The 16,176-nt window shown below is 42.2% G+C and overlaps 2 protein-coding genes across 9 annotated transcripts in view; one reads left to right on the forward strand and one right to left on the reverse strand.

Moving 5' to 3' along the window:
• Window positions 1–2,870: 2,870 nt before the first annotated feature.
• DIMT1 (DIM1 rRNA methyltransferase and ribosome maturation factor) lies at window positions 2,871–14,761 on the reverse strand. Of its 4 annotated transcripts, XM_032801178.2 has the most exons (12): window positions 14,610–14,761; window positions 13,053–13,126; window positions 12,538–12,624; window positions 11,973–12,034; window positions 11,776–11,869; window positions 11,629–11,678; window positions 10,419–10,542; window positions 10,203–10,295; window positions 9,105–9,169; window positions 8,338–8,401; window positions 5,357–5,463; window positions 2,871–3,360 (listed from the first exon to the last, which is right to left on the reverse strand). In XM_032801178.2, the coding sequence occupies exons 1-12, from the start codon at window positions 14,686–14,688 to the stop codon at window positions 3,318–3,320; spliced, it is 942 nt and encodes a 313-aa protein (XP_032657069.1). In that variant the 5' UTR covers window positions 14,689–14,761; the 3' UTR covers window positions 2,871–3,317. The 4 variants fall into 4 exon arrangements, 3 of the variants coding, with proteins under 3 accessions (XP_032657069.1, XP_032657070.1, XP_074923075.1); XR_004376600.2 differs by lacking the exon at window positions 8,338–8,401 and having other exon boundaries at window positions 3,274–3,360; window positions 14,610–14,759; XM_032801179.2 differs by lacking the exons at window positions 8,338–8,401; window positions 9,105–9,169 and having other exon boundaries at window positions 3,219–3,360; window positions 14,610–14,760.
• A 9-nt stretch (window positions 14,762–14,770) lies between these two features.
• IPO11 (importin 11) overlaps window positions 14,771–16,176 on the forward strand; it is a 242,114-nt gene continuing 240,708 nt past the window's right edge. For 3 of the 5 annotated variants that reach the window (XM_032801163.2, XM_075066973.1, XM_032801168.2), the window contains exon 1: window positions 14,790–14,908. The gene's annotated coding sequence lies outside the window, so the exon portion shown is untranslated. Of the gene's footprint in view, window positions 14,909–16,176 lie in introns of all 5 variants that reach the window. The other 2 variants (XR_012656088.1, XM_032801164.2) reach the window with 2 other exon arrangements.

Genomic DNA, 16,176 nt, shown 5'->3' on the forward strand with positions numbered 1-16,176 from the left:
ATGGTGCTAGAATGGGTATTTGTTTTATTGTAATAACCATCCCGTACAGGCTTGAATTGTGTTTCACTGACCTCAGTCCTTAAACAGCTATATCAAAATATACTGATCTTTCACTGCATTCATCTAAGAATGCAATCCATCAAAAAAATTAAGAGGAAACTATTAGATAACTAAATGAAAGTGTTTCTGTTCATAGTAACTGATGATGCAGGTTAAAAGCATTCCCTACTGCTTAAATCAGAAGCTTTAATTAAAATGATCTGAATGGATAAGTCTAAATCTCACTTTCCTCAAGGTTTGAGCCATATCACATAGAAGATTTATATACCAGAAGTCAAGATAATGTGGGTGGCGTTCCTTTAGCAAGTCACAACCTTTTTGTCTACCTGTGAAGTCTTGTGATACATACAGTGCTTTAAGATCCTTCGAAATGTGTAATCTAAATGTGATTTATTATGGATTATTGCATCAAACTGCAAATTAAGAATGGTAGCTGCTATACAGATTGTTGTAAGTTTCATGAGAAATTGTGCAGCTAGTTTAAGTAGGAATCTGCTGTATTTTAGATATGCCTGCTCCTATCAATGTCCAATTTTTAAAATAATTCTCTCATGTAAAATACATTTTACTTTCATCACTGCTGATGAGAGATTATTCTTAGCTACATGTTTCACTGCCTAGTTCTTGCCTCCCATACTATGCCTCACATCACAAAAGTAGTCATGTGGGTTAATGGAAAGGAAAGTATGATTACTTATGTATTTACACTTTAGGGAGAGTAGCTTAAGAACATTCTGCTATAATGGACAGCCAATGATGTTATCTTTGTGGTAAACTCATTCTCCAAAAGGTGATACGCTTAGGCCGAGTTCAAGTGGATGTTTATAGAAGGAAATCAGGACACTTGCTGATTTGAGGTTTTAAAAGAGTAGGATACCACCCCAATTAAGGCCAATTGTCTTAGCTTGCATAGAGAAGTTAGAGAATAAACTCTAAATCCTACCAATGTGTGTGAGGTAATACCTTAGTTTTTACTGACATTTCCCCCTCTCTCACCCCACCAAAAAAATAAATGGGACCAGTGCTGCTGCTATTCCAGTCAGCTACTGGCTGCAGATTGGTCTGTCAAGCTAGGCTTTGCTAGTTTTGTATAGATTGCTTATTTTCTGCATTCTGGGAGAAGAGGGCTGTCATGCTAGCCTAAGGTGAATAGAGGCTCTCTTGTCCAGACTCTGAAGCAATACTTACTTATAGAACCTTGATAGAGTGAGACATGCTTGTTCCTTGTAAGATGCTGTGTATCAACACTGTTCCAGGCCTGAAGACCTCCACCACCAGCTGTTGCATTTACAGATTTTGCACTTAAGACCATCAACCAATTTCAGGGCTGGCCGGGGGGTGTGTGTGTGGGGGGGAGTGGGCAATTTGCCCCAGGCCCTGCAGGGGCCCCCATGAGAATACAATATTCTATAGTATTGCAACTTTTTTTTTTTAATGGAAGAGGCCCCTGAAATTGCTTTGCCCCACACCCCCTTAATCCTCTGGGCAGCCCTGACCAACTCATTGGCAGGGGGAAAAGGGTGTAATAGAATTTGTATTCCTAGGCTGATCTAGCTTTGCCTACCACTCCTCTAAGCATGGGCAATTAGCACAAGAGCATTTACTCTGGCTTTAGCTGCTACTTAATGGTGTGACCCTGTAGCCCATAATCTATAATTCAAACTATGAGCAAAGATTCAGTTTTAGAACTAGGAAATGTTAATGAAACTTACAAAAGGTATTTTCATATTTAACAAAAATGAAATAATGCAGCTAGCATAACAGAAGTTTACTGCCTATATTCAATGTTAAAAATTTAAAGGGAGATATAAGGGGGAAAGTTATACAAGAAACAGCCTCTCCTGCTTGCCTGGAATAGTAACCTGGTAATATCTGATATATAGCACTCTTCAGTACTGTACAATTGCCTAAAACTGAGAAATATTTAAGTATATGGATCTCTATTGAGACTAGATATACACAGGTTATAGTATTTAATGTATGCAGCTTTTAGTGAAAAGCCAGTGCCGTTACTGCACATCCCAGGGTTATTTGTATAAGAAAGCGGTATGGACAGTGTGGTGATCTGTTTCCAGGTCTGTCACTGACATTTAACCTGTGCTCCTCAGTTACAATCTGTGAAATAAGAGAATACTGCTTACCCAGCCCTCTAAAGCACTTTGAGGTCTATAACAGATAGCGTACTTAAGTGTACAGTTTAAGAAAGTTTAAAGGCACCATATAATGTCAGTCAAACTGCATTGTTACTGAAGATTATGTGAAAATGGTAGTATATTCTTAGCTGCCTCTGAATGCAGTTCAGGGTCTAGCAGTAACAGATGTAACTGCAGCTGAAAACAAGTTTAGATATTTAAGAGGACTGTACCAGGCAAAAAAACTGTTCTGTCTTTTTGAAGCCTACCATTCTCTTGCTATCAGGTTGCACAGACAATGTGCCCAGGAGTGTTAACTGCCCCTGCCTCTACATCTAGAGCAGGGGTCAGTAACCTTTCAGAAGTGGTATGTTGAGTCTTTGTTTATTCACTCTAATTTATGGTTTCGTATGCCAGTAATATATTAACATTTTTAGAAGGTCTCTTTCCATAAGTCTAATATATATAACTGAATGATTGTTGTAAGTAAAGTAAATAAGGCTTTTAAAATGTTTAAGAAGCTTTAAGTGCCACTGAATCAGCTTGCATACCGCAGGTTGCCTACCCCGATCTAGAACTTATCCAGTGGTGATCTGCTCATTCTAGCTGCAGTTTCTCCGACAGTCCAGGGCCTGTGGTAGCTACCAGAAAGGAAAGGTTAAAGAGACACACTTCATCTTTTTTTTTAAAAGTTAATTTATTCTAAACTCCCATGAATTGGCATTATGCCACCAGTCTACAAATAGTTCTGTGGTGGCCAAAGAAACAGAGGTTTGAGTTCCATTCTGAATGTTGTAATGGCAGGAGAAGATGCAAAGTCAGGGAGGGAAGGGTTTAATTTGGGGCTTTCGGAGCCACTTCATATCATGGGGTACCTTAAAAGGTGCTCTAATGGTGAAAAAAGGCACATAGCTTTAGTCTGGACAGTTACAATTTTAAAATGCTACACAGCACTTTTACAGCTATTGTCCTCAAATATGTACTGCTGAGGAGTTATTGCAAAATAGTCGTATGTACTTTATCTGCTGGTGATTTCTCACAATATGAGTTCTTCCTCCTACGACCTTTGTTGATGTCACATTTCAGTTCTCCCCAGAGAATGTAAAATGTTCCCTGTTCAGCCATTTATGAAAAGTGGATGCCTTCTGAATTGAAGCCATGCAGCACTCTGAAAAATTAAAATGGTCAATGTTTATCAATTTGTACTTCACACAGTAACACTTACTTCAAATACTACCTTGATGAAGGGAGTGGGTAAGAAGAGAGAAGTCTTAAAATACTGCTTTCTGTTCCAGTCCTTACAGCAAGGAGCTGTTAGTAGGTTTGGGGTAAGGACTAGTAGTGAGCACTCAGCTTTGGAAGTTCAGGACAGCTGTAATTTGAGAGCAACCCTGTCTACCAGTCAATTTAACCTTCACTATCCAAAGAACAGCACTTGATTTAGATGGTCACAGCAGCAAGACATGTTGAGTCACTTATGCCAAGAAGTTGGGATTAGTTATAGCAGAAACTACCCTTTTGGGTGTAGCTCCTCTCCACCTGAGTCAGTGCCTGATGAGCTGGCTATGTTTCCTAAACAATGAATAGATAACAGTATAGAAAGGAAAACAAGTGAGTACATCTTTCTACTTAAGTGCTCTAGGCCATTTCTTTAACAGACTTACATCTGAGTAAACACTGTGCCTCAAATATTCTGAAGCTACACCGTAAAAGGGGATTTCTACTGCTTAATTTTATGACACGCAACAAGAGAACACAGTCATTAATACAACAGCTGCAGTTTCAGAATTCTGTAATGTGTCTAGAAACTCAAAGGGAGGCTAAGGGAGAGATGTATAAGACTTCAGGAAAGATGAAAATTAGAGCTAACTTGTCCTACTCTTCTAATGCAATTTATGGAATTAGATTTAGGTACTCCAGAATGCTGTAAACAGCAGTTTAAGCCATATACTGTTTCTTCATACCAAGGGATCAGGATCTTCATCTGTGGTGATAAACTCCTTCTCTCAGCCTTATGTAATCCAACAGTCAAGCTCCTTTTCAACACAAATTTGATTAAATATGTGTTGCTGTTGCCCTCAGCCTGTGTGTGGCATTATCATGTGTAATGAGTTTAAGGATTTATAAATAATGCCTCTCACCAAAAACTGAGATAACTGGAGTCTAGGGCAACAGTTTTCAACCAGCGATCTGTGGCCTAAGGGTCTGTGAGCCCTTGCAGGGGGTCTAGAGCCCCAAGTGCTACAGCTTGTGACACCCCTCACAAGCCAGGAGCGCAGGGCTGAAGCCAATAGCAACCCCTTCCAGCTGGGAGTGGCATGAGGCTGAAGCCAACAAACTCCTCCCCGCCCCCCAAGGGAGGAGCTGAAGCTGCACTAGGAGCTCCCCCAATCCATACACAACCCCTGCTTGCACCCTGAGCTACTCCCCTGCCTGCACACAGCCCATAGCTACTGCCTCCCTGCACCCTGAGCGGTTTTCAGACTTTTTGAATTAAGTCCCCCCCCCCCCCCTTTGAATTATAGTTTTTGGTTGCGTCTCCCCCCACAGCCCATTCAGGCTGGGTGCACTCGCTCTCTGAACCCCGCTATGCAGAGCTGGCTTGAGCCCCACCAGCTCTTGCTCCCCCCAGCCCGCTCCCCTTAGAGGTAAAACTATGCCTAAGAGTCCCCCCCGGCCTGGAGCCCTGAGTTCCCTTCCCTCCCATTTCCCTGGTAGGCCCCAGTGTTTTTACAGCATGTTGAGGGTGGCACTCGAAGAAAAAGATTGAGAAGCCCTGGTCCAGGGTAAGTTTTCAACTAAATACAGCATAAATTTCAATTCCTACTAGTTTAGAACTTTACAACAGACTCAGTCTTGGGTTCAGAATTGCCATTGTTTTCATATATATTCATTATTGGACCTAATATCATCCTAGACTACTAGCATTAAAGAGTGTACTAAGAGGTAGTTTCCCCTATATTTACAGTAATGTCCTCACTGGATCTAACATGTCAATAGTTCGACATCTCATATCAAAAGAGATGATGTTCGAGATATCACTACTTTTTCCCAAATCCAACCCAATGCAAATCTGTTAGTTTTATATGAGAGATGTGCCTGCATTCTTAGAGAGCACAGTAAGTGTTTCAAGTACGAAGGGAATTCAGAGAGCATGAGTTTACCTAATGAAGTCATCTATATCCATTGAGCGAGCCCGTTTTTCTGAGAAACCTGTATTTTTTAGAACCATCTGTATTTTCTCTGCAATTTTGAAGTTTTCTGGTATTTCCTGTCAATGTAAGTTGCAATACAGATAAGTTATTTCTTCAAAGTAAATGATTTTTAAAAGTTTGTTCATTCCACAAGTCTTCAGGTATCCATGCACCACGGCCAAGCTTTGCTATACATCAAAGTGACTGACCATTCCAGGTGAAAAATGCTTTAAGAATAAAAATTCAGGTTGCTGTTTTCTAGTCAAGATATACACAGACTGTCCAACAAGCCTGCGTTTTGCAGGACTGTCCCACTTTGATACACAAACCCCCAGCTGAAGCAGCATCTGCCCCATGTGACTGGCTGGACTAGGCTCCCTGCTCCAGGCATTGTGACCTGGTCCCTGCTGTTCATGTTTGCAACATTGCTTAGGTTTGGCCTGGCCCTCAGCAGTGGTGGGGGTGGCAAATTCGAGTGAGTGGCCTTGCAACTTGGTGCACAGGATTGCAACACCACTCACTCAGATTTGGCCCAGGTGGGCTAAACCTGAGCAGTGTTGCAACCCATGTGCCAAGGTCCAAGTCACAGTACAGGCCAGCCAGCCCTGCAGAACAGGAGCTGCCACTGCAGAGCAACCTGCTTTGCATTCACCCTGCAATTCCCCTCCTGCCTCGCGCAGGGGACAGGATCCGCCCCATCCCCTCAACCTGTCCTCTCAGTCCCCGGAGGCAGTATCCACCCTACTTTAGCTACTTTGAATGTTGGGAGGTATGTATATACCTGAGAAAGAAGCAGGAACCATGCTTACCTCTACATTCATTCAGTACCTAGATCAGAGGTTCTGGTGCTACTAGAATATAAATCTATATTTATATTTTTTTTGCTTGCATCTTTGGCTATGTCTACACTTAGCGTGCAGAGTACACGCACTAAACATGCAGCTACAAGCAACAGCAAAAGGCAAGCTGCATCCATACTTATCACTACAGGGTGTAGCTACGTGTAGGAGAAAAAGGGTTCAGCAGTGAGAGGCAGCAGGGAACTCCTAGGGCCTTTCACTGTGGTGAGGAAAGGTGCTGGCAGTGTGGTTCTGGTGTGGAACCTTTCACTGTGGTGAGGAAAGGCGCTGGCAGTGAGACACTACAACACTAAAAATAACAGTGTAGATGTCGGAGGCACTGCTTGGGCATCTAGAACGCGCGAGTAGGGCACTCTAGTCGCCTAAGTCGTGCCTCACCAGCTACACTGCTATTTATACCTGTGCTGGCCAGGTGTGCACTGTCTGTACTCTATGTGCTACTTTAAGTGCAGATATAACTTTTCTGTGCCAAGCACGCAGGTGTTGATTAGGTAGCCTGGACCTGATTTTAAGCATCCAAAAGGGAAAACCCCACCCATCAAACACTATGCTAGTTCTAGTTTTATTACCACTTAAACCTGCTGGAAACTCATCTCAACCCATTTTAAAGTTGAGCACATCCACACTGAATTTAGCAAAAGATGCTGGCTCCTGTATGTTTGTGTTGATATCTCAAACCCCAAGGTGGTTATGCTATTATACATTTAAAACTATTATAGACAAAGTATATTAGCCACCAGTGACAATAAAACCTGGAAATTCAGCTTGATTTACCCTCATTTAGCTGTACCAAAAAAAAAAAAAAGCTAAATATTAGCTTAAAAACAACTATCCCTGCCCCAAACAACTGAGGTCCAGAGTAATTTTAAACAAGCACCTTCTTTATCTGGTTCTTTAAAATACAGAATCTTGCACTGTTTAGTGCAACAGAGACTAAAAACGTGGAGCGAAGAGGTTCAAATACAAAAGAATGAGTTTAAATGTTTGCAGAATTCAAAACACACAAAATACTGTGTGGTCCAGCTTAACTTCATACCCTCCCTTAAAACAATATTAAACTACTGAAATATTAAGCAATTACATTGAAGACATTTAAAATTATGGATATTATATTGATCCTGATATAACCATCTAGCCAACTAGACAAACCCTGAATCCTAGGTTAGGTCAACTAATTGTCAGATACAAGCCCCCTGAAATTATACACCTCTTCTTCTTGCCCTCAGGAAGAAGAAAATCAGGATAAAAACGAGTGGATAAATGTTTTAGATAATGTAGTTATTTTTCTAGACTACTTAGGTTCTACAGCTACCTAATAAAAAAGCTGTTGATTTTATATCAATGGTTGGCTCTATATGCACAATGAGAAGATTATAAAGTATTAAGAGAAATTTATTTTTGAATAATGTATATCCCCAGAGCAAAGTAGAAGTTTTGATGCAGCACCATGCAAGTTAGAAAGACTAAAAAACTGGACAGCATAGTGAATGCCACATTAGCCAGTGGAACTATTGTATATTTTGAATAAAAAAGCACTTTAGATGTTAAGCACAATTCTATACATGACAGATTGCTGTAGCTGAAGTTAGCCCGACTCACCATTCTCTTCTAAGGATCAGGAATAGAATAGAATTAAAAGAGCTAAATAATTTTTTAAAAAATGGATCAATGTATGCCTGGTTTCTAGATTTCTGTAAATAACTTCGAACTCACTGCAGATGAGTCACTAGAAATATTTTCAAATAGATGCCGTGTCAATGGTTTTATACTATGCCAAATTCTGAGCAGCCCTTAAGGTGGGGAGGAGAGTAAATTACACCCCTGGAGACATCAGTGGGAATCTCAATATATCCTTTGTTTCTAAATTCTCATGTAAACCTTCATTATAATTTAGAAGATCTTAAAATTCTGTTTATTTTAGATATTCTGTTATTCTAAATGTACTCTTAGGTAATATTTGTTCTGATAGGTTTTAACTTCTGCATGAAAGTTTTTTGTACCATCTTGCTTTTTTTTGAATTTTACATCTCATACTTCACTTACCTTGTATGTTACACGTAACACATTAAAAAGGAAAACCATTCTACTTACAATATTATGTATAGAACAGTGAATTCGATAATTCTGATCCAGCAGCTGCTGTACCGCACTTGATCTGAAAGTGAGTCAATACAGTGAGTCAACCATTGATATAGAAGTCTAACTATATCTGCAGTGAAACCTGTATTTTTAAAAAGCAAGTTGTGACTTAAGTGGCTGTTCAAAGGTTTTTATAATAAAGATGAAGCACCTGTACTGAACACATTGGGTGATCTCTTAAGGCAGCTGCCTATTTGGCATGTAAAGGTTTCACTGTATAAGATTTCCATGATCACAGTGTAAACCAGGGGTAGGCAACCTATGGCGGCACACAAGCTGATTTTCAGTAGCACTCACACTGCCCGGGTCCTGGCCACCAGTCTGGGAGGCTCTGCATTTTACATTTAATTTTAAATGAAGCTTCTAAAACATTTAAAAAACCTTATTTACTTTACACACAACAATAGTTTAGTTATATATTATAGACTTATAGAAAGAGACCTTCAAAAAACATTAAAATGTGTTACTGGCACACGAAACCTTAAATTAGAGTGAATAAATGAAGACTCGGCACAGCACTTCTGAAAGGTTGCCGACCCCTGGTGTAAACTGTCTAGCCTTGCACTGTGGGGATGCCTGAATGGTCTTACTAATATGGTTGTTGAAGCAAGGCTTGCTACAGAACTAGATTGGAGGATTGCCAGGCATTTTTGTAGGCAAAACAAGCAATTAGATAAACTCTTAAACTTTGAAAAAACCCTCTAATACAAGTAACTTACTTAAATGCTGCAGAGAGTGTCTTGTTTTTCCTGACAAAGGCTATCCTTACTAGACCATCCCATTCCTGAAAACACAAAATGCACATTTGCCTGAAGCAATACACTGCTGCTAATAACCAGGCCAGACTATCTACTATTAATTTCATGATAGCACAATGACAAAGAGGTAAATCTTAGTAATAGCACAACATGGCTCAGTCCTGTACAATACAGTACAAATTGACAAGCTAAGTACTTCACTGGCAAAGGTAGGCAGGCATTACTGAACTGCCAACTGGACAATCACCCAGATATCTAGATAGCTAGAAGTCATATGGATGAAGAACATCTGGCTGAACCTGGGATGATGATATGTAAAAAAGGGAAACACCTTAATAACTGTCTAGAGTAGTACTGCCCTGGAGTGTCGATCTTCAGCAAGAGTGCATAGTTTCTGAGTCCTAAAGGACTCTTCTTTGCTCCTGATCAACTAAATACTGCCAACAGCCATAGATGTCTTTTAAACACTTTGAGGTCTATAGATGGAAGTGCTACAAAAGAGCTAGGTATTATCACCACCAGCTGCTGGCAGGAGCTTTTACCTTTCAGTCTGAGACAAACCTAACCACAGCGATTCTGGCCTGTGTCACTTCCAGGGAAGGAACAGGAGTTTTGAGGAAAGCTGAGTTTGAACTGCTGCTGGGGCATCCAGATAATGTTGGAAAGATACTCAGATGAGAGTCTGATCAAGAAGGGGAGAGGTACAATGGAGAGTCAATGATTGTCTAGTGCAACGATTTCCAACCTGTGATCTGCAGGCCCCTGAGGGTCTGCAGATTACGTCTAAGATTTTCAAAGGGGTCCATACTTCCATCTGAAATTTTTTTAGGAGTCTACAAATGGAAAAAAGGTTGAAAACCACTGGTCTAGTCTACTGATATGATGGAGTTAGGCCTATATAAACTGTTTTTAAAAAACCCTTTAACACTGCTAATGTAGGTTACGTAAGCTGTATTGTGTTGCTTTTACACCATTTGAAAGAGCACACAGAATGAAACATCAAACAGTACTATTATTCAGTTATTTTATTGGATATGGTCTGCAGTATTTGAATCTTACCTGAAAATTAATAGGTGGTGGAGGGTTCTTTGGCTCTATTCTGACAACACTGGATTCAACTTTGGGTGGAGGCCTGAAATTATTCCTTCCAACCTGTTAATCATTAAAAATTAGGTAACTCTCTCAAACAGCAGGAAGCAAATATTCACATTCTTGAGAAAGCCTCCTCACTCTGACATACATTCCTACATTAGTTATAGATGTAGTTTCACTTACTTTCATTAGATGATCCACACGGGCTAATAACTGAGTGTTAATTGAGAGTCTGCAGTATAGTTTATTCCCTGGTTTAGCAACCAAACGAAGAGCAAATTCTCTCTGAAACATAAGTATTGCACACCTGAGACGGAAAGAAATGAAAATGTGAGTGCTATATCACAAATAGTTTATTCACAGATGCTCTATTACTTGTAGATTATTGGCTTTTTATTTTAAAGGTAAACAGAGATGTGTTATACACTCATATTAGACAACCTCGGCCCTGATGTAATTCAGGCACAACTATAGCAAACCCACTATAGCACCTGCTTACCCTTGGTCTGAACCTGGCTATTTGTACCTAGCGGTTAGAAGGAAAGTAAGAGAATTTAGTCTCAGTCTTACATGTATGATCTATGTGAAATAATTCCACCTGCTAATACCTCTCATTCTGGACCTCTGAAAGCTAGAGGTTTCCTTTCAAATGAACTTTCCCGAGTAAAATTGCTAAAATAGTAAGTTAACAGCTTCCACTGATTTTAATTGTTTTTTGGTATTTCACTAAGTTAAAAAAGTGCTGATCACCAACCTTGCATTGTTCATGACAAGTTTGCTGACCGCTAATAAGCATACTGGTACTTAATGTCACTAATTAGTACTGCAGCAACGAGCCTGAATCTGCAGAACTGCCAAATTAGAATAAAAGTAAGCTATTTGCATTTCAAAACTGATCTAATTTTAGAAAAAGAAATAGTAAAAGTAGATAGCTCCACTAGTCCTTCGTTTCCAGTCAATGGCATCAGCAGTACTCCAGTTCAAGTTAAACTATCAGCAAGATCACTTAAGCAAGCTACGCAACCATATATTAAACATACAGTTGCTTTGATCTCCCTGGAGACAGCCGACCACCCTTCAGTCCAAATCTGCTCTACTTCTCCATAACTTTTTAGACACTCTGCTTAGGCCTGGGGTTGTCCTTTATATAATAAGCAGGAGCAAACTCCTATTTACTTTAGTGGGAGCTGCACTTGGTTATGCCAAGTCTCAAATTCTTTCTAGGTGTTTAACACTTTGGCACTGGCAATGGCCATGGGGAGTACTATGCTGAGGAGAGTTCTTGACTAGTAGTTTGCAGGGCTGATATCTTTAACAATAATCTCAAATCAGATGTTTTGTAAAATTAGCCTTTATTTTGCATTAGATAATCCAGAGAGTCTTGTCTATATACCTGAAAAAGGGTCTATGCAGCAACAGCTTGAAAACAAAAGGTGAAGAAATCTAGGGAAAGAGTAACACTGTTAGTATTTCCTCTCTAAGCAAGTACCATCAAAAATTCATGTAAACTGTTATTCTGCTGCAATTGCTTTGCCCCTACCTGATAAGGCAAGTTAGCTACACATGTATCAAAGAACGGTAAGTCAGTTTTCAACACATCTCCAACCTTTATTTCTAGTTTGTTTGCTAGGCATCTAGGGATGGAAAAAACACATACTTATCACCTTAGAAACACACATTTCTAAAGAGGTCACGCCCCTAAAATGCAGTGGAGCTATTTCCAGTGTTAGTACTTACGTGCCCTGGACTCTCTTCTGAAGTTCACCCACAAGTCGTGGGTCAAGTTCACAGGCAATTACCTGAAAACAGAAAGTTACATTTGCAACTGTAACCAAATCAGAACTATGAATAGACTTCTTGCTCTTATCTCAGAGTAAGAATAGCTTTTGTTACAGACATTTTTAAAAAGCTTACATTAGGATATGCACATTTTCTATCACAAAAGTATCAGACTATATTAATATTTCAGAAGGATAACAAGGCCACTGAGGAGAACTACACATGTAAAGCACAATCTTTACCTGTTGGTAAAGATCCAACACAAATGTTAATGCAGTAGATAGATTAAAATTATACTGAGCATCTGATTGTCAAATATTCTTAGCTTCACTTTAAAAGCACCATTCTTACTCTATCAGTGGAGTTGTACAGAGAGAAGGACATGAACACCCAGAAAGGAATAGATACATTATTTCCCCCTCCGTCTGAATAGAGCAGTTGGACACTTTTTCATTTGTTCATCTACTAAGTAGCAGTTTGTTCAGTGAAAAATCAAGATGAATTTTTCCCAACTCATTCTTACCTTTTTTACTTTCTCTAGCATTTTTACTGTCAGGTTACCAGTTCCAGGTCCTACTTCAAGAACAACATCCGTGGGCCGTAAGGCAGCCTAAGAACAAATGAGATCAAATGAGGAAAATAATACAGTTTCACTTTTAATTGCATGCAACCTTTTGAAAATGTAGCCATTAGGTTATCATATCTATGTGCACACACAAAACCCTCCGTGTAACTGGCTCCACTTAAGACAATGGGAGCTTTGCCACTGACTTCACCTAGATTTTACCCAGGGCCATTCTGAAGGAAAAGAGAAAGCACTTAGAAAATCTTTCACCAACTGTACATCTTGAATTAACATTTCTCATACCTTTCAAGAGGCCAGAAAGGGATTAAGCACCTCAGACTTACACAGTATCCAACTTTAAGTAGTGCTATAAATTGTTTACAAGCATTTGCCTTAAAAGATTTTGAGACAGAACATTTGAATGAAACTCTTATGACAGCTATTTTAATTAGTTAGGTCCAGTTATTACCAACCTTCTCTATAATGTTGTTAACAATGAGGGGATTTTTCAGGATGTGCTGGCCAATTCCAGTATTGAACATGATACCTAAAATAAGGTATAACCAAGCCAGTTATATCACTATCATTAAAAATATCACAGTTCTTTTGGTACAGCAAACTAGTTTTTATACTTCTAAAGCAGTGAGTCACATTCTTTTACTGGAACTAGACCACTTTACCAGCCTAACACCTGGTCTACACCTAAAACTTAGGTCCACCTAGCTACATGGCTCAGGGCTCTGAAATAGCTCATGCCCTGTGTGACACAGTGAGGTTGATCTAACCCCCACTACAGATGCAGCTAGGATGACAGAAAGTTGCTGCCTCTCAAAGAGGTGGATTACCCACACTGACTGAAAAACCTCTTCCCACTGTATAGGCGTGCTACAGCTGCAATGCCGCAATTGTGCCTCTGTAGTGTAAACACAAGAAGGGCCATACTGGGTCCAACCCACAGTCCATCAAGCCCAGTATTCTACCTCCTGACAGTGGGGAATTCCAGGTATCGTATTCTAAGACATTAACTATAACAACCATTACATCTCTCTTTCCATTGACCTGTGTGTAGTACACCGATCCCCTTGGAGTATACAAAGCCCTTGTGATTGTAAAGGCTGGCACTTAGGAATAGTGACATTCCAGAAGCAGGGGAGCCCACAGCTGGAAATATCATTATTAATGATACTGGGAACAACAAACGTAAAACAATAAGAAAATTATTGGTGACACTCTACTCAAGTTAAAGCAGTACATTACACATCAACACTACTGCTTGGATCCTAAAACCACAACTACTTTTTTCACTATTGCATTTAGATAGAGCTCTTTTAGGATAGAGATCTTGTCTTTTTACACAGCTGCATATTAGTAATAAAACGGGAGTGACAACAGCATGCTCGCCAGTATACAAGCACAAGCCAGGAGCTCTCATGAACTAGGAAACCTGGTGTAAATTAAATGCAAACATCGCAGCCCTAATACATGCAATACCCGTATCGAAGCTCAGGGCTTGGAGTGGAAGCCATCATCCAAAGGGTTTGCGAAAGAAGCATGTTCTAAGGCGATCTTAAAACAAGCAGAGCCTGCACTAGCCCGGCCAGGGCTCCGTAGTAAAGCCCGCGGCTTCATCAGCTTTCACTAGGGACACCGAAGAGGGCAGACTGCAGTCGCCAGACCGCTCGAGGCTCCTGCTGGGCTTTGCCTCCCCGCGCACAGCTCCATCCCGCGGGCCGCAGCCGAGACGGGAAGGATACGGCAGCGCCTCCAAGAGACCAGAGCTCCTGAGGGCCGCCGGGACCCTCCTTACCGGCGACTCCGATGGCGGCGAAGCTGCTGAGAGCGTCACAGGGAGCGAGTGACGGCCCCACACCGGCTCCTTTGCGCCCACCCGTCGGGGCTCCCCTTTCCCCAAGCGGCACCCAGCGCCGCCTGTGGGGCGGAGAGCAGCGGCACACGCCAGCCCTAGGCCAGTCCCTCTGCACCCGAACGGGTCTAGGGAGTGACCTCTCCCGCTGAGCCCGCGCACTCACCTGGGCCCGAGCCCGGGCCCTGGTCCTGGCCCCCACGGCGCTGCTGCCTGCACCGCTTCTCCGCCTTGACTTTCGGCATGGCGGCGCCCGGCGAGCCCCGGAGACACGCGCACCTCACGACACAGGAGGAGGAAGCCGGGATTGTATTGTCGCGTTTGGATGACGTAAGTAATACGCGCCGGAGAGGAGGGGGGCGCGTGTGTGCTCTAGCTGGAGCCGATTGCCGAATGGTCCCGGCTCGTGGCGCGAGCTTCGGAAGAGGTGGGGGTCGCGTCACGTGCAGCGGCTCTGACCCAACGGTGAGCCCGGGCCCGGGGCCCCGAGGGGTGGCTGGTCTGGCCGGGCTGGGGAGTGTGCGTGGCGGGGGCGGCGGGACTCGTCCGTACCAGCGCCCGGACCGGGGGAGCGGCCCCGAGGGTGAGCGAACTCCTCAGCCGCCGCACGTGTAGCCGGGCCGGCAGGGCCCCAGCACCGCGCCGTACAGGAGAGGCGGCCTCGGGACACTTGGACCAGGGACCCCAATGTGCATCTTGGGAAGAGTCCCGAGAGATCGCTAAAGTCCACAACGAGGGGATCGCCTGTTAGTTACCTCGCCCTCCTGCCCAGCAGTACAGCGAGTTTTACCCCTGTGGAAGCATGTAGGATAAAGGATCATACTTGCACCTCGGCAGGGATAATTAGCGGAACAGGGGCGGGAGGGTGAGAGGAGGATGCTAGAGGAGGTGAGGTCCGAGACTTGGATGTGTTAATTGTGGGGCCCTTAAAGGGAGCACAACCTTTAAAAAAATGGATGTGGTGATTAGTGCGGAGCTAGTGCAAGGATTCCAAGGACATGTGTGATATGGTCATGTCAGACCAAGAATGTGCCTTCCCTTGCTATGTTTTGTATGGAGAGGAGGTGTGAGTGCTGCGTAGGGCAGAGGAAAGGTGGCAACAATCAAAATGGGGGCTAATCAGGGCGTGGAGGAAGGTTTCAGCTCTTAGAACAGAGAGGATCAGATTTGTTCTCTATGTTGTGGAAGAAAAAATAAGAATTGTTTGTAACATAGGTTGATGGGGAGAAACAAGGAGAAAGGTGAAAGAAACTTCCTCTTTGTGCAGGTTATTCCATAATTATCCATTACATGCTTTTTTGCACCTTTCTCTGAAGTAGTTGGTACCGTTCAGGGTCAGAGACAAGATACGGGAGCACTCTGATACAGTATGCCATTTGCTGTTCTAGGTGCAGAGAAGACCATTCAGGATTATTCTTAGTCTTTGTCTTCACTGGCACTTCATCCACAAAACTTTTGTCTTTCACGAATGTTAAAAACACCCCCTCCCGAACGACAAAAGTTTTACCGACAAAAAGTGCTGGTGTGAACAGCTGTGAACACAGCCGCTGCCGCTCGTGGGTGTGTGTGTGGGTTGAAGTTTTTTGTTGGCAAGCGAGCTCTCTCCTGTCAACAAATAGCAGCTACGCCTTTTAGTGGCGCGGCTGTAGCGGCACAGCTGTATCCCTAAAAGCCTCGTAGTGTAGCTATAGCCTTAGCTAGTCTTGTATTGTACAGATGTATCAAAGTATTTC

The sequence above is a fragment of the Chelonoidis abingdonii genome, chromosome 6 (genome assembly GCF_003597395.2).
Source record: "Chelonoidis abingdonii isolate Lonesome George chromosome 6, CheloAbing_2.0, whole genome shotgun sequence".
Lineage (NCBI taxonomy): Eukaryota > Metazoa > Chordata > Testudines > Testudinidae > Chelonoidis > Chelonoidis abingdonii.